We start from the raw sequence: 17717 nt of genomic DNA on the forward strand, positions 1-17717 counted from the left end.
GATAAGGCTGTGTGCAATAGGAGAGCTAAGCCACCTCTGCCCTGCCTTGTTTTGATTTAATCTTGCATAACTTGGCTCAAGCACAAACTTATAACACTTTTTCTGGAGCAATGATAAGTGTTAAATGCTTACCTCTGTAGTAATTGCCTTTGGCACAGCCAGGTGCAGAGTTTTCTTCTGCAGATGGCAAAGTGTCAGGAACAGATTTGTCAGGAAGGCATTTTGAGGGAATATAAAAAAATGCAGGTAATTTATCCCTTTCTCTATCTTTTTCATGTTCTCAGAGGACGTACATCTTCACCTTCCTGCTCAGCTCCCGTCTCTTCATGCACCCCTACGAGCTCATGGCCAAAGTCTGCCAACTCTGCGTTGAGCAGCAGAGACTCAGTGACCCTGGCCTGGACAAGGTAAGATCCCACACTCTCAGGGACTTCCTGGTTCCCTGCCCAAAACAAAATGCTCCTATTCAASAGAGTCCTCAGTAGGATTGAACAGATTTGAAAACCTGACACAAGCAACTAGAATTTGACCCTTTATTCACGGAGATTCAYGGGAAATTTCCACACTGCCCAGCTTGTCCTCCATGAAGGCTGCTGCTTCTGCTGCATTGTTTGTTTCACTGAGAAAATCTCTGAAACAGTGTCCTGAACAGCCCAAAATCTGCCCTCTGAAAGTACAAGGCTGAGGTTTTGTTCAGCCCCCTCCTKACTTCACTGAGAATCAGAAATCATTTCAGGGTCACTCTGCCCAAAGCAGCCCCGACCACCACATGTCCCCRGCAGCCCTTCTCTGTCTGYAAACAGGTTTGTCACTGTAAGGAGTAGTGCATGCATAAGTCTTGGCACAACTGGRACTTGCAGCTTTCATTGTTGATGGTTTGTCACAAGTTCTGGAAGCATTAATCAATGCCTTGCACTGAGACACTCCTGATAATGAGGGGAGTCCTTTCCACCCAMCTGAGCCCTAATTTCCAGGTCAGTTAAGCCAAGGAGAGTCTCTTCACTGGCTTCCATGGTCATGGGCTCTGGCCTGTAATCCAGTGCTSAGTTAAGTTAAGCTTAAAAATTTCATTGACACTAACACCCTTCTGCTCCACAGTATCCAACAGAACAGAATTCTGTTTTCTTTGAGTTAGGTATTTCCTGCGCTGCTGTTACATGTAACATTCCTCGTTAATGTTTCCAAATAGAACTGGACACAAAAGATTGCACCAAAAATCCTACAGCTGTTGACTGAATGGACAGAGACTTTTCCTTATGATTTCCGAGATGAAAGAATGATGAGGAACTTAAAGGAGCTGGCGCAAAGAATAGCCAGTGGGGATGAGGTAAGTTGCCTGCACACAAAGTTATGGGATAAAAAGGCATTCCTTTTACTGCTTTGATATKGCTGTTAATAACATGGTGGGGCTCTGGGTGCTTAAGAAAACTTATTATGAACATGCTGGGAGGCGAAAGGTTCTGTCTGTACCTAAGCCTAGGACGAAACCACCCAGCRTAAGCAGATCTTTTCCAAAGCATTGCAAGCTTCTCTCCATCCCCAAGCCCATGACATAATCCCACATTGTGCAGACAGGCACAACTTGGTGGATGCTGGTTTTTATCATTTCAGCAATTCTGCTTGAAAGAAGCTAGCTAGGACAACAGCTGAGAAATCCCTGTCAATGTTGATCATTTCTTGGGTAAGGTKTATTGGAATTGGACCTTTGACCTCTAGGTCAATGGAAAAGTAGATTTGGGGAGAAATTTCTAAAAGAGGACTGGACCAAGAAGAATGGTCTTGAGCTTAAGATATCTACTCAGAGAAAACCTGTCGTATTGCTTCCTGTGGATGGAACCCACAAAGAGATCACCTGACCTTTTTTCTAAATCACACTTTTCCGATGGAAGTAAAGTTCCACGTGGGTATTACGAAATACTGCTTTTCTTTTAAGTACTGAAGTAAACTCAGCCAAAAGGCAAGGGTTATGTTTACTCAGTGGAAGGCGATTAAGGAGGTTTCAGTAGGCAGATCCTGTGTAGCTGGCACAGTGCTGCGATTGCAAAAGACACTGGAGTGGCATTTGGAAGAGCTATGAACACACAAACAGCAATTGCCACATGGCATTGTGTTTCCAGTGTTCCTCAGGGACTGGTGTTCCTTATATAAGCTTTTGAATGATGGTAGGGATGAGGCAGCAAGCAGCACATTAACAGGCGTGGGGGTAAGCTGGGCTGGGAGGAGCTGAGAGTGCTGCCAAAGGCCCAGAAAGATTTGGGAGGCTTTAGAAAAGGATGGAAGAGAACAAACCTAAACTGAACTTGGAAGCTGAAAAACAGTGTTGTCAGAGTGGGGAATGGAGGAAAATGGGGCTAGAGAGTGAGAAGCAGTTTGAAATACAAATGAAAGACAGAACCAATTTSATGGGCAAGCTGAGGGTTGCTGCCAGACAGCTCCAAGGGAGCTTTGGAATGGGAAGAGACAACAGGTTTGCCTTCACTCCAGGGGTGCCAGATGCCACTGTTGCTTTGTTTCTTCCTCTTCATAGGAAGGTAGGAAACTGAAGTTCAGTTCAAGGCAAAGTAATTAAGATTGAGGGCTCACACCCACTTGAAAAAGACTTACTGGCCCAAAAAAAAAAGAAGTGTTTAGCCCAGAGGGCACTGATTTGGTGGATGCAAGAGTGAAATGAGGAAAGGGAAGAGCTGTCTGCAGTGAAGTTTCTGGCAATACAGACAGTTTAAACAGTGAAATCATCTACTGAAGGGAAAGGCAGATGTACAAAGCTGCTAGAAAAGGAGCAAAGGGAGCAATCTTATCTGCAGAGTGCTATAAATCCTTTCTAGATGCTGCTTTGAGGGTTTTTCAACTTTGAGGTTTCCTTTAGAGAGACAAAGTGAGAGCAATTGCTGCAGTAAATTGGCTTGTTTTATTGTGAACTGCTTGGAGCAGTAAATGGCAACTTCCTTGACCTTGCTTTTCAACAGATCACTTGGATTTTTGTGAGTCATTACCTTAAAGGACACAAAAGAGGCAGTTTCCTTCTGTTCACTACATTTCTACTTATAGCTTCTTATTTCACTTCCTGAATTATTGTACTCCAGTTCTTTTAGGAGCTGCTAGTAAAAATTCAACCAAAACCTCACCATGCTAACATTGCTCCTTAAAAACAACATCTTTGGGTAAAGTTTTGGAGAAAAGGACAAATTCATCAGAATAAAGGAAATACTGCTGCCTTGCACTGATTGTACTACAGCATGCAGAATAGATTTTGGATTATTCTTTTTGAAGCCACTTTGGTTTTGCTTTAATGGCTTTAGGATGATATGTGGAAACTGGGACACCAATTATAAATTATATATATATATATATAAAACCACTTTGGTTACACAGATCTATTTATTTAAGAGTTGTGTCCTGCTCCTGCTTAAATTTGTCACTCCTGTTAACTTAAATCACTGCCTGGACAGGCCTGCAAAGGTGAAAGAAGAGTAAATTGGTTGTATTATCTTYTCCTTTTTCTCAGATTCACTGGAAGTTTTAACTCTGACTTCAGTGAAACTGGTTTTGATTTGCTGCAGAGAGAAGCAGGTCCTTTATTTATCACTGAACAGACAAACACCGGGTTTTTTTGTGGTCTTAAGCAGGAGAAGATGAGGTATTTTCATTTCTTGTATTTCCTTCAGTGGTTGGGATTGAGCACATCTTTTCTGTTGTTCCTTGAGCCAACTGAGTCAATATTGAACCTGTGAGACACTCACTCTTTAAACCCTCAGCTGGATTCCTTTTGGTCCAATTAAATGGAAATATTACAAATATTACATAATAGAGCTTATCTTAAGTTGACAACAAACACAGGTAACAGCATCCAACTCTTAGGGTGTCATGCAGGCTTTAATGTTATCTTCTGACATTTTGGAAGTGTTTTCTGATGGATTGATTGAYTGATGTGGTTACAGATGTACCGGAAGAACGTGCAGCAACTCCTCCAGAGCCTGATTCGGAAGCTGGCCGCCGTTACCCAGTATGAGGAGGTGCTTGCAAAAATTGATGCCACCACATCCACAGATCGCCTGACCCTCCTAAAGACCAAGCCCCAGTCCATCCAGAGGGACATAATCACAGTCTGCAATGATCCCTACGTGTTGGCTCAGCAGCTGACGCACATAGAGCTTGTGAGTTGTTACGCTCCCGAGGATGACTTCGCCCTTCCCCTCTTTTTGAAGTGCAGGCTAACAGGGKATATGACTTGGCTGCTTCTGTGTTTTATTTAGGAGAGACTCAATTACATTGGACCAGAAGAATTTATCCAGGCGTTTGTGCAAAAGGATCCTTTGAATAATGACAAGGTAATTGGAGCAGATCTGGAGCAGCTCTGGAATGTAGCRTTTACCATCAGGTGCACCATGAACTGCAAGTGAGGGCCAGCAACAAATGAGGACTAGTAGAAAACAAGTTTAGTATTCCCATTAAATATTCTGTTWATGCTTTTTTCTTTCTGGAGGACAATTCCTGAAGCTCCAGAACTCAGCCGATAAATTGACTTAAATGAACTCATTTCCTGGGTTTTCAGACTTAGGCTAAGGGAGAACTTAATCCTGTGAATGTTTTCCCCAGATCATCTATGTGGCCTSCAGCTGGAAGAGGCTGAGTTTAACTTTGGCTTCTGCATTATTAATTTTCAACATCTGCTCCTCCTTTTAGTAAACTCTTCCTTTAGTGAACTCTTTGCACGTGGGGCAATTTGCAGGTAGAGCAGACATAACAAAAAGGGTGCAGAGAACTCTAGATCTGTGAGAAATGAAGGGCAAACATGAAGAGTTTTTAACYAGATGTGGTAGCTGTCATCTCCTTGAGTGCTGTTTTCAAACTGACTTAATTTTTTATGTTTTTCAAGATGACTTAACCTCTGTAAGTAAACTGTGACAAAGTCAGTCCATTAAAACTTGAATTAAAGCTGACAAACAGAATAGAATAACACAAGTTTACAATTTGATTTTCCATCAGATGGTCTCTGAAATTGATATTCCAAATAGAGATCACTGAATCTCTTGTCTGCCCCTTTTTTAGGCAACCCTGAGATGTGTGTGGGAATGATTCCAAGATGATACAGAATGGCACTGCTCAGGAAGGGGAGAATCCTATCAGAATGGTAGAGCTGATCTCCCAAAGTCAGGATGCAATGCATTCGTTTGTCATCAACGTAATGTGCCCTGTCTCTCTTTTCCTGCTGCACCTGCAGGGAGCTTGATGTCGTATCTGCTCTGTCAGTGGGACAGGAATAAGGACTGAAACAGTGTTCAAGGGAGATTTATGCAGACATTTAGCCCTGACTGTTTACATAAGCCTGTCCTAGGTCCTTAAAGCATCCCAGCAGGACTTAAAGCATGTGGTGGGTTCCAGATGCCTGTTCAAGTGCTTTACTGGGCCAGCAGCTCAGAGGGAAGTTACACGTGCTTAAATACCATCATTGCTGCTTCCCCTCTATGCTTTTTGATATGTTGGGTAATTTGAGTTATTCCTGGTTGCGTGGGAATGGCAAGGCAGAAAGCCAAAAGGTCTCACACAGGGAAAAGACAAAAATTGTGCTAAAAGTTGCTGKTTTTCTTCTGTCTGTAGAGCTGCTATGGAGAGCGAAAGAAGGCTCGGAATCTTGAAGCCTACGTGGAGTGGTTTAACAGGCTCAGTTACTTGGTTGCAACAGAAATCTGTATGGTGAGCAAAGACTTTTTGTGCTGAAAGKTTTTGTTTAGTCTGGTTTCTAAAACTGCGAAGCCTTTTCAGGTTTGGTACCTTTTGGACTTTTCATTGGTTCAGTTCTGTGATGTTTTGGAGCACAATGGTGTGGCTCCCTCCATATGTAAAGGACAGTGTGAAGCTGTGACACACATGGAAAAGGTTTTTAACAGGGGTGTTATTTTTAGAGGGGATGTGTCTGAGTGCTGTTTCCTGCTGAGCATAACCCTACAAATGCATCTCTTGCAGCCCGTGAAGAAGAAGCACAGAGCAAGAGTGATAGAATATTTCATTGATGTGGCACGGGAATGTTTTAACATTGGCAACTTCAATTCCCTAATGGCTATTATTTGTAAGTAATGGGTACTGAGAGATTATTTTGTCTCTTTTTGAATAAATTGAATAAAGGAAGCAGAGTGCTTCACACAGAAGTCTAGTGCTTAGCTTGGCCTGCTGCATGAAGTTGCTCCACACTGTTGTAGTGATATGTGTGTCRTATAAAATTGATATAAACTGAAGTTTTCATTGCAACTCTTCAGAGACTGAAATCCCCACTTTTTGAAACCAGCTTCAGTGCCAAATTGAAATACTTCSCCTGCAATATGGAGATTTGATGTCTTCTGTCATTTCTATCACATCCTAGTGGTTTAAAAATTCCACACCTCTGTATATCTGATAGGAAAATACTGGGAATATTTTTTCTAATTTGAAATGTGAAAACTTCATAGTTATGTGTAGTTTTCCATGAAGTATGTAAGAGATGGTGTTCAGAACACTCATTTGAGCTTTTCTACTATATATACATGTTTTATCAAATCCACATTAAATAATAACTTTTTTTAGAGCTTTCATTCCATAAGAGATGTAGATTTTATTTCCAATGCCATTTTGGAATTTAAAGAAAACAATGACTCTGATTTCTTGAGTCGCTGTTGAAAATGTTTGTTATTGTTAATAGATTCTTTGCTTTAGAAATACTAGTCCTAGCTACCTGAAGGACTTTTTTCTTTTAAATACTCCAACAATYTCTTTCTCTTGTATCAAGCTGGCATGAACATGAGTCCTGTGTCTCGACTAAAGAAAACATGGGCCAAAGTGAAGACAGCCAAATTTGATATCCTTGAGGTAAGTTTGGCTAATATGTGGACAGGGGGCTGTTAATAGCATTTTACTTTTAACTTCTTTAAAATGCAAGTTTGTCTTCATTATGACATTTAATTTAATGTACTTGTGCTCTTAATCGATATTCTAGACAATATAATAAAAATTGTCCAGCTGACTGCTGCTCTTTTCATTTGGAAGAAGAAAGTTTGTTTGTTTGGACTCTTTAATTCCCAAAGCCAAAAAAAAATTTAAAAAAAAAAAAAAAAGCTGAAAAAAAATTGATTGGCAGTTACCTTCAGGTGGTAGAGGCTTTGGTCAAAGAATATGCAGGTGCAGCAGTGTAAGAGTTTGTGATTTACCTAAGAGAATATGTACTGGATAATGATACATATTTGTTGTGCTGAATGGACATGTATTAAAATAAAGTTCTCATTGAATGAACAAATAAAAGAGATACTGCAGTCCTCTACAAAGTTGTATTTGTGGGGCTGTTCAGAAGACCTTTTCCTATTTAAGAGTTGCTCAGCTGAAAAAGGATTGTGTGTCTCTCATTATTTGCATTTTTTCATGCCTTGTAGCATCAGATGGACCCTTCTAGCAATTTTTATAATTACCGAACTGCTCTGCGTGGAGCCACTCAGAGGTCCCTGACAGCTCACAGCAACAGAGAGAAGGTGTGTTTGCAAGTGGCTTGGCAGTGGGGAAAAGGGAAATGTGCTTGTTAAGTTGCTTGGTAAACCTTTATCCTGGAACTCTGATTCTCAGCAGCTCGGGTTTATAACCCCTGGTGGGCTTATAAAAAGCTTATAAAAAGCCAGGTCAGTTTGATGCTGACTGCAAGTCCAAACATTAAATGATCACTTTGTTAATTTAAGTAAAATAAGTACATTGCCTCAGCTCTTCTTTTCTTTGACAGAGACCTGTATTTCACAAATTCATAGCACAAATGGAAAGATTGAGGACTCACATGAGGTCACAAGTACTTTGTTCTTATAGCTGCTAYTTGTGCTAAAGTCTAAGTGACTCGTGGCTTCAGGTGGAAAAACTTTAAAACTTATTCATAAAAGGTATTTTAAAACTCAAATCTGGACAGAGCTGTGGAGTTCTCATCCTGTGTATAGTCTTTAGATKGAGAATSTCAGCTGTAGTTCTTATGGAAAATAATCAAATAGCTTCCTAAGTGCTCTCCTCTTAGAAACACTTGCTCATCAACTCCTTATGATGTTAGGACTTCATGCTGCATTTAATAAACATGATCTTGGAGTTCATGGAATACACAGACAGGAAGATGAAACAAATCCACATGCAGTCTGCTCGTCTATACTGTTGTTATACATGGAATGTCTTTCTGAGTCCTAAAGATCTGTTCACTTATCATTCAAAGTAGCAGAAGTTTAGGTGTAAGAGGCTGATTTCTTTTCAGAGAAAAGTCGCTTTAAGATTTCAAAGAAAGAACTTGCAGGTACTGAAATATAGTACAATGAAGTGTTCCATGGAAATAATAAATGGTATTTGCTTTTTCCCCCCATTGTAATGAGGATGTGTAGCTGTGAAAAATGTCATAGGATGAAAATGAAAATAGAACYATTCTATTCTGGCATTCTCCAAAGAAAATTCTTTTTTTCAGTTGGCAGGAAATGCTTCATTTCAAGCCAATCAGTACCAAGGTTCTGTGACTTGGCATGGAACCAAACTGTAGTTTGAAAACCRTTTGTGCTGCTACCCCAATAATCCCTGCTGTGCTTTAATGTACATCTGCCCTCCTTCACTAAGCAAATCCTGTCCAGAGGGAAAGCCACACCACGAGATACCCTGCAGGAATTACATGCAAGAAGTAGGTGCCTCTGAGCATTTATGTCCTGGAATCTGCAAGGAAGAAGGAAAAAATGAAAACAAGAGGGACATGACATAGAAATGAAGGGAGGACTTTTCTGTGGAGAGCCCTGTATTTTAAAATGCCGTGAATGCACAGTTTTRTGTAGAGATGTAGAGACCTCAGTTCTTCAGTGTTTTGCTTACCTTTTGTGTCACCTGACTTCCTTTCATTTTTCTGTGCAGACTATTGTGATTCAGGGCCAGACTGATAATAATGCTGTTCTTTCCCTAGATCGTGATTCCTTTCTTCAGCCTCYTGATCAAAGACATTTACTTCCTCAATGAGGGTTGTGCCAACCGCCTTCCGAATGGTCACGTCAATTTTGAAGTAAGCAGAGCACYGGGCGGGGTTTTAATAAAGAGTCAGGTTTTAATACAGCCCCTTCAACAGAAAACTGAAGCAGATCATGGTCCAGCTTCCACTGGATTCTGGGAGAGCAAACGTACACTGGAATTTGAGAATATCCATTACTTCTCAGAGAAGCTGGGAGGTAGCCAGGAAAAAGCAGTTTTATCAAAGATGGAGTGTTTACAGAACCTTTCAATATTTACAATTTTTTTTAGTGCAGGGAAAAGAATCAGAGCTTTTTCCCAGCTCTCAAATTCATCTTAATGTTTCAATTCTCAAGTTTATTATACTTAATGATAAAATCATTCTAATTAGTATTTTAGAGCTCATCTTTTAATTCCTCACATAAAAGATCAGTTCCTCCTCTGTCAAGATAAATAGGCAGTATTTTCATGGATGTAAGTCCCAGACTGTCTCTGAACAAATCTATGACAGAGCAGCAGTGGGGGAGTTTTGACTCTCTTGTCTTCCAGTAGTTCTTCTGCATCTGATTTCATACTTGTTATCTGATTTGTTTCCTGGTACTTTCAGTTTTCCAGAAGCCTGGGTCATTGACACAAAAGTGCAGTACACCTGTGTTGTAGTCATAGGCCTGAATTAGCCTAGAGGATCTAAAACCAGGCTGTGCAGTGACCTGGAATGTCCTTTTGCTCAAGGAATCCATGTGCACTTGAGGCATGTTAAACTTTAATTGAAAGAGTTTATCAGTTAATGACATCAACACACTACATGGGGAGTGTTTGTTTTTGGCATAAATTTTCCRTAAGAAAATAGAGCATTTCTGATCAGCCAACTGACAGGAAACATCTGGATTTTGAAATGTCAGCATTATGCATCTGATGTGAAAATCACTGTGTGTTTCACTGCAAAACAAAAAGCATGAGAATCATCAAAATTAAAATTTAGGCATAAGGACTGTTACTAGCTCCTTGAAAAAAAACTATGTGCAGTTTATGACTACTATATTTGTATCCTTAAATAACAGCAGTTTTAAGAAGGTGAAGGAGTGGGAAGTTACCACAGCTTGAAGCAGGAATATAAAAGTTAAAAGCTGAGTTGTTGAGTCAGGTTATGTTCAATTCTATCATAAAAGCTGAGGACAATCAAACCTTGGTCTCCAAACCATGATCTCTCCGTCTTTATAAAACATGTTCAGGGTAATGCTGTTCAATATATAACACCTCTTCTGTTTCGTATTCTGACAGAAATTTTGGGAGTTGGCAAAGCAAGTCAGTGAATTTATGGCCTGGAAGCAAGTGGAGTGTCCTTTTGAAAGGGATTGGAAGATTCTGCAGTACTTGCTGACTGTCCCAGTCTTCAGTGATGATGGTAAGGAGCTCTGCAGAGCTGGTGCCACTGGCTGCTGCTTAATCTCTTTCCATGTTAAATTGTGTCTTCCTCCCTGTAAAGAAGGACTGTCCTGAAACATCTCTGTCTGGCAATAAAAATTGCTTCTCCTTTACAAATGACAGAGAAGGTAAGATTTTTTTTTTTTAATGTGCATATAGTCTGTAAGAATCAACATTAATTCTGAAACAGAATGGGCTAAATTGATGTGGTCCCTCTAAATGTCATATGAAATGTGYTCATAGGGACTTTCAGGATACTTGTACTAAAGGGAGCTGCTTCAGGAAAAAAGAGGGACTTCAGTGGCTGCTTACAAAGCACCATGTCCCTGGGCTCGTTTTGTTTTCTCTTGAGTGCTTTTGAGTTTCCTCTGGTTGGTTTTCCCCCCCTCGGGGTAGTCTTTGTTCTCATGCACAGTTTGTTAGCATTGTCTGGGTGCAATTATAAGCAATGCTATACTTCCTAATGGGATTCTGAAGGCCTAATCTGAGGGATGGATAATACATGCCTGCTTCATTTAACTCAGTCTGCTTTGCAGGGAGAGTGAATTTTCAAATGCCAGTAGGCCTAACATAATGTATWTGCTTCTGATTGCAGCACTTTACTTGGCTTCCTATGAAAGCGAAAGTCCCGAGAACCACATTGAAAAGGACAGATGGAAGACACTGAGGTTTGTGTCAGAGGTTACCCGGATCAATAAATAAATTGAATGGGACACAGAGCATGCATCAAACAGTTAAAACCAAATGGCATGTTACATGCTTCAACAGATGGGGCACAGCATRGTTGTAAATCCCCCCTCCAATCTGGGACTCTTGGAAAAAATAGAACAATCAGTCTTTAACTTAAACCCTCTCYGTCCTTCTTTCCCTTAGGAAATGGGAATTTGAATAAGTAATTTTCTATTTTAACTTCTTTTGCTACTCAGTGAAGGAAGAAAATGCTTTSTAAACTCCAAACTTTATAAACTTCCTCATAAGTGCCATACAGAGCACTCTGGATTCCACACAGATGCTTTCACAGCTACTGCATCCCTTTCTTTACCCACCTTCCAGACGGGGCTGAGGTTTGCACAAAGATCACTCTGAGGCAAATGCATTCATGAAACCAGTTAACGATTTAGAGTTCAGGCTAGGGAAAAAATAATCAGCAAAATCCTGTTTTTGGGTTTTTTTCTACTGCTATTGGATTGCAACCTCATCAACTCTTTGATTTTACTAATTATGGAAGGATTCATGAACCATTATGGCAGGGGGGTGTAACAACTCTATCTGATTAATTCCACTCATTTTGAGGAGAAAGCAGAGAGAGAGTTACTCACATCAGGGCACAGACTCTCCACATCACACAGGGTGGCAAGATGAAAACCTGCAGCAACACGAATCTCAGTTTCACAGCTTCCTTATTGCAGTCCCTCTGTCTGAGAAGATTTCCATCATTCTCATGACTGCCTTTACCCATTTGCATTTCCCTCTGCCTTTCAGGTCAGCGCTGCTGGGCAGAGTSTAGAGCACACGGTGTCTGCTGTTGCTGTGCTGTGCGGATTGCCGAGGGGCATGGCTTGGATTATTTCCCTGTGCGCTGAGTGGCACTCAGAATGATGAAAGATGTGCAGTCAGTTGCGATATCGTGGCAGCAAAGATGAAAGAAGTTAATTCAAGAACAAACAGGCAGCTTCGCCCATCTGCCAGATGAGATGAAATCACAGCCCACTCAGCTGGGATTCAGGCTGAAGTATTGATTGAGAATCCTTTGAAGATCTCAGATGCYGCCCATGAATCATTTCACACCTGGATGGAATATTCTTCCTTTCCTTTCGCTGCAGCTTGTGCTACAAGGACTCTGCAGAGCTGCTTCAAGGACTCACGGGAGTTATGGAGGGGAAATATTCACCATTCCTTGCAGTGAMACCCAAGTCTGCATTGAAGAGCTCCCATTCCTGATAAGCTGAATATATCCCAGAARTCTGGGATTACTAAGAAGGGAAAGAAATGGACACAACAAATTGGCTGCTGAGGAGAATTTCTCCCTACCACTGTAATGGTGGCTGGGTTTTTTTTTCTTTTTCCAATGTGTTTTTGAGTTGGCTGCTGGCAGACAAACTCATTATTATTCTAAGTTATTTAAAAAATATAAAGTAATAAAAATCAAGGCTGTGGTAGAAAATACACCTGCTATGAAAGGATAGTAGCTCTACAACTTCTAGGGAGGCTTTTTYTGTAGTTCAGTTCTTTAAAACTAACCACTACATGTTACAGACATTCTTATTTTTACTGTGCGGTTTTGTTACTCCTWATTTTCCATACTTGGCCTTCTTCTTATATTAGGTTGGACAAGCTGGCTTTTCTAGAATAGTCCTTGAGAAACTGGCATACAAACTGTTTTGAAATATGAGAGTGTGTTTTTATTAAGTAATTTTTATAACTGCTTTTTTTTGAAAGGGTAACAGTGGAGAACACAATCCACTTTGATTGAAATAGCAAGATGACAAAAAGAAAAAAAGAGGCTTCTTCTCAACTCCAGCTATGAACAAAACAGTCTTCCTGTGTGTTTGCTTTAGGGATTATATTTATGACTGTGAAGTAGTTTGCTGTGTTACACACCTAATAAGTTTTTAGTAACTCTGAATACTTAGTCACTCTACCTGTCCTAGGAGGAACCTGACTGAAAAAAAATACTGAACAGAACTGTAGCTATAGATCACCCTGGATACAAAAATCAATAAGCAAAGTACATCCTTGGCAAAAAAAGAAATAAAACAAACAAACTTATTTGCAATTATTCTGCTACTGTTGTNAAAAAAAAAAAAAAAAAAAAAAAAAAAAAAGTAAAAATAAATATATTTATTTGTTGCACTGCATCTCTTGAGTTTCCAGGTAAGGTGGTTTTTATGTTCCATCCATGCCTTTTTTCCATCCATGCCTTTTCAGGAAAATATTTTAATTTTGAATTCTGTAGTAACATGCTGAAAAGCCTTCATTAAGGGGGGGGGTACTGTCCTTTGCTGGTACCGGGGGCTGGGAGTCACTGAGTTACATATTCCACGAGGAGCAGCAACAGGGCCTCGAGCCTGACAGAGAAGGTTTCCTCTCCTCCTTTCCCATTCCCTCAGCTGGGGTGAAGGAGAAAGAAGAGACCAGCTCTTGGAAAGGAGAAAGCTGCTTCTGCTGTGCACAGATTTGCCTCCCAGCTTTCATCAGGTGAGGTTTTTCCCATTTTCCTCTCTACATCTTTCCCCTGTTTTTGAGGTTTGTGCCTGGTGCTTGAAAGGGGAATGCAAATCCCCAACCTCTGGCAAGCCAGAGCTGCTCCTTCAGGCATTATTTAGCTCAGTGGTTGATGTTTGAGCTTTACCAYGCACTGTGCCCTCTGCTCCATCCCTTGGTGCAGCCACCGTGCTGGGCTGTAATTCTGACCATGCTGAGCACTGTCGGGCTGCTGATGCAGCTGGAAACAGCCATTCACACCTGTCCATGGTTAATGGGAGAGAAAAGAACTCATTCTTCTGCAGTCGAGCTGCTCCCAAAGGAAACATCACAGGCTCTCAGAAATGAGGAGTTATCAGAACTCATTAACTACAGGCTGAGTGTTCAGGCAGGACTGAAAATCCCAGCTCAGTGCTGACAGATGCTCAGTGTTTAATGGGGACAGAGGCAGCACCGATGTCTCCTGYACAAATGGCTCAAACTTTACTCGTTTCTGTGTGGTGCACTTTCTTCTCGTGGCACAGAGACCAAAGCTCCGGCTCTTATGGATCCGTATGAATCAACTTGCTCAAAAAAGTCTGTAAATGTCTGGCTAAACCCACAAGAACTACACCATCCTTACCCTACTAAACAGCTATTTCCCTGTTCTCCTATTTGGAAAAATCTTCATGGTGTCATTGTGAAAAGAACAGTCAGATGAATGTAAAAATGCACAAGAGCCTATTTACAGCTGTCATGTCTAAAAGAAAAAGTAAGAACCTCTATATAGACGTGGGTATTTTGTATTTGTGTTGGATTTTTTGTCAGCCTTCCCAGACAGACTGTTCTTGACAGAGCTGAAACTGGTACTTGATCTAGCATTAAAAKAGACAAATAGGCTAGTAGCAAAATGTGATTCATTTTCCAAGACTTGTGTTMTTCTAGGGAATATTCCATGTCATTTTGTGAGGCTTTCCTTACCTACACACTTAGTTGTGTGTAGCATACTCTTGTGGGCTTCCTGTACTATTTTTGCTGGAAAAGAGGAATAATCCTTTTGTAGTGCACCAATGTCTGCTTTTTCTCCCAGCTCCTCTGTCTGGTCTTGGCAGCCTCCCTGTTTAAAGGGAAGGCATGTGCTAAGCTGACACTTCACACTCGAAGAACTGATCRAGTTCAGTGAGCTTAGAAGTGAGAGCTTGGTACCAGGACAGGCATCATTTGATACCCACTGACACTTCGTTGTCATTGCACTGTGCTGCATAAAGCTCTTATGAAATGTGGGGTTTTTTTTTCTTTTCTTTCCCCTTTATTAGAAAGTTATAGCTAGAGTATGACCCAAAAGGATGTCTCACTATGAGCCAAGTAACTACTRTGTCCTTTTTGTTCCTTTTCAGGAAGAAAAATCCAAAATATAATGTGAATAAAGCAATTGGCTTTTGTCTGAATGTGAAGGACTCTGTGGGGCCAGATTATCTGCTTTCATTTAGTTTTTCTCTCCCCTGTCTTGTGAATTCCAGAGGTTGGAAGGGGAAGTGGTTCTTAGGGGGACTTCCAGCTGCAGGGGAAAGGAGCATCTGGAGCCAGTGTATTCCAGGGAGCAATAAACCAAGTGAAATACCTTTGGGTGTTACAGCAGGATCCTCTGCAGGTCCCCAAGTCTGGCCTAGTGGTCAAAAGATTAAATAGCTTTCCTGGCATTGGCCAGTCCTTATTGTCTGACAACTCAACAGCATTTGCATGTGGACTGTAAATCCACTGCTTTTTAAATAGGTTTTCCTTGGGAGAAAGGTATATATAGAAATAAATAATTAGGGCTGGGAGAAAATTATTTCAGAAGGAGTCAGACTTTCCCTTGACCCCTTCATCTCTGGACASTTCAGAGAGTTGAATTTTGCTTTTCCACAGAAGTTAGAAGGGGATCTGTGAAGTGATAGAAAAGAGAATCTCTCTCATAAGAAATGAATTGGCATCCCTTTCCTGAGGCATATCACAAAACTGTGGCCAGCAGTGTTTGATAGAAAGGAGTGCCAGCAGTAAAAGTTCAGGTCACAGTAGTTCATTTGACATGCATATGTTGAATTTCAGGTTTGCTGCCTAAGAAACTCAACTCAGAAATACCATAGTGACCGTCTTGTAAAGGGAGTCAGAGATATTTAATATCTGCTGCCAGGCTTGAGAGGAAATAACATCTAATGTCATCAAGAGTAAATTAACAGTATGACAGCAGAAGTTTACGTGAAATCCAAGCAATCAGTAGGAAAAGTTTGGAAAAATAGCATGTGAAACATGAGGTAAAACAAGTAAAGGATATTTATTGGGCTGCATATAAAGTTTCTTCCTCTTGCTGTTGCTAGGGTAACAATCTACTCTGATGCTAATAAAGGAGAACATTACTGTTTCTCCTTAATTTCTGTTTGAACAAACATACAATTTTTTGGGTACTTCTTTCTGTTTGGGAGTTCAGGATCAGGTCTAGAGGAGGAAGTAGCAGGTGATGCTCCTTGACCCCTGCGTGACTCAGTTTGATAATCATCAAAATTAGAACTCAGAGGTTGTTTGCCCCCCATAAAAAATGCTTACACCATTACATACTCTCAGACAACCTCACAGAGAACAGGTTTCATTTGAAGATCTAACCTGAATTTGGAGGGCTGAGCCTTAAGGAGACCTGATCTGTAAATCTCTATTTCAACAGGTTTAGTGAAAACTTAAAACAGCAATACATGTTGAGGTGCTTTTCACAAACGATTAATGAAAATATATTCTGGAGTAATATTGACAGGGTGTGTCATTATTAGATTAAGTTTCAAAAAAAAAGGTAAGTGTATGAGGASAGTGTGTCACAGTGTTAGTTATTTAACAGATAGAATTTTTCTTTCCTCGTACAAAATCAAATTCAGATTCATTCCAGAAGGTTGATTTCATAATATAGATTTTCAGGTGCAACTTTTGATGTGCTATTCWGTGTTTGTTACRCTTAAGAAACAGTCAGTTGCCACCYTTAGAAGTGAAGTGTGAATTTATTTAAGTCCCCTAMAAATTTTGTTTTATATTATAGTAGCATACTTGATTGGATTGTTTAAGTGCTGCTTTTCTTCTCAAAAAATAAAGCTCTTTCCTTTTTATTAACTGCCTTTGGCAGTCATAGCTACATAATGTCTTGTGAAGAGTATCAGTTGGTGTATCAGTATTTAGCTGGCTTTCGGTGAAAGGAAGGGAAGAGCTGCACTTCGGTTATCTGCAGCACGACTGAGAGATCATTTTCAGTTAAGTGTTACACGATTGTTCTGTTTACATCCCTTACTTGTAGTCTGCTACTTTTGAATTCAGTTTTAAAAGTTACAGGGRTCCTCTCYCTAGATGAGAGTGAATGTTTATCCCTCCCACCTGAGGAAGGGCACTGACCCTGCAGGTGACACGGGCTGTTCCTTGGTGGCTCTTCCTTCAGCTCCCCTCTCCCTGTAAACCCTTTTCAGCCCAAGGACTTTCCCGTTTTCAGCATTTGCCTTTCAACGGGTGGTGGATGGGAAACTTTAACCTGACGCAGGGTGCCCTCTTGTGATAGAAATGAAACAAATCCGGGGACACGGGTGGGGTGGGATGAGGAAAGAAGAGCRAAGGTTCCCAAGAAGGAATGTGTTTAGATTATGACCACAGCCAGCAGCCAGCAGCTGTTTTATCTGCACATTCTTCAGCTTCTGACATGTGATATGAAGCCAAGTAGAATTAAGCATCATAATGAATTTCACTGGAATATATTCTCCGCACAACCTCATTTCTCTGAGCTTTTTCCTTGGAAYAGGTACCCTGTAATTGGAATAAAGTTAAAAGCAAGCAGCAGGTAGGAAACTCCATCRTGTTTTGCACTACCTGGAAGAAGAGCTGGCCTCTTTGGAGTAAAGGAAATGAGATTCAGCACATGACAGATGTTCTCTTGTTTAATGCCCTACTGAAAAGTGCTCAGGTATTTTGAAACAGGGGCAAAGTAAAATGCAAAATAAAAAACAAAAGCATCAAGGGCATGATCAGAGTTTTCTACCATTAATTTTGCTGAGTCAAAATTGCACTCATTGAAATGTTTCTTTTGGGATTGGCTATATGTGGTGTATCACTCAACACAAATTTTCTCTTGTCATTCC

At 40.6% G+C, this 17717-nt stretch overlaps 1 protein-coding gene across 4 annotated transcripts in view; it reads left to right on the plus strand.

The window, feature by feature from the left end:
* Window positions 1-16895, plus strand: part of RASGEF1B (RasGEF domain family member 1B) — a 30188-nt gene extending 13293 nt beyond the window's left edge. For all 4 annotated transcript variants that reach the window (XM_057383860.1, XM_057383862.1, XM_057383859.1 and 1 more), the window contains exons 3-14: window positions 285-407; window positions 1190-1327; window positions 3939-4154; window positions 4254-4328; window positions 5599-5694; window positions 5965-6067; window positions 6761-6840; window positions 7398-7493; window positions 8927-9022; window positions 10249-10372; window positions 10988-11060; window positions 11875-16895. In XM_057383860.1, coding sequence (XP_057239843.1) covers window positions 285-407; window positions 1190-1327; window positions 3939-4154; window positions 4254-4328; window positions 5599-5694; window positions 5965-6067; window positions 6761-6840; window positions 7398-7493; window positions 8927-9022; window positions 10249-10372; window positions 10988-11060; window positions 11875-11899 — 1245 coding nt within the window. In that variant the 3' untranslated portion in view covers window positions 11900-16895. The remainder of the gene's footprint in view (window positions 1-284; window positions 408-1189; window positions 1328-3938; window positions 4155-4253; window positions 4329-5598; window positions 5695-5964; window positions 6068-6760; window positions 6841-7397; window positions 7494-8926; window positions 9023-10248; window positions 10373-10987; window positions 11061-11874) is intronic.
* Window positions 16896-17717: the final 822 nt, after the last annotated feature.

This window comes from Malurus melanocephalus, unplaced genomic scaffold (genome assembly GCF_030028575.1).
Source record: "Malurus melanocephalus ecotype Western Australia unplaced genomic scaffold, MMel_1.1 scaffold_668, whole genome shotgun sequence".
Classification (NCBI taxonomy): Eukaryota; Metazoa; Chordata; class Aves; order Passeriformes; family Maluridae; genus Malurus; species Malurus melanocephalus.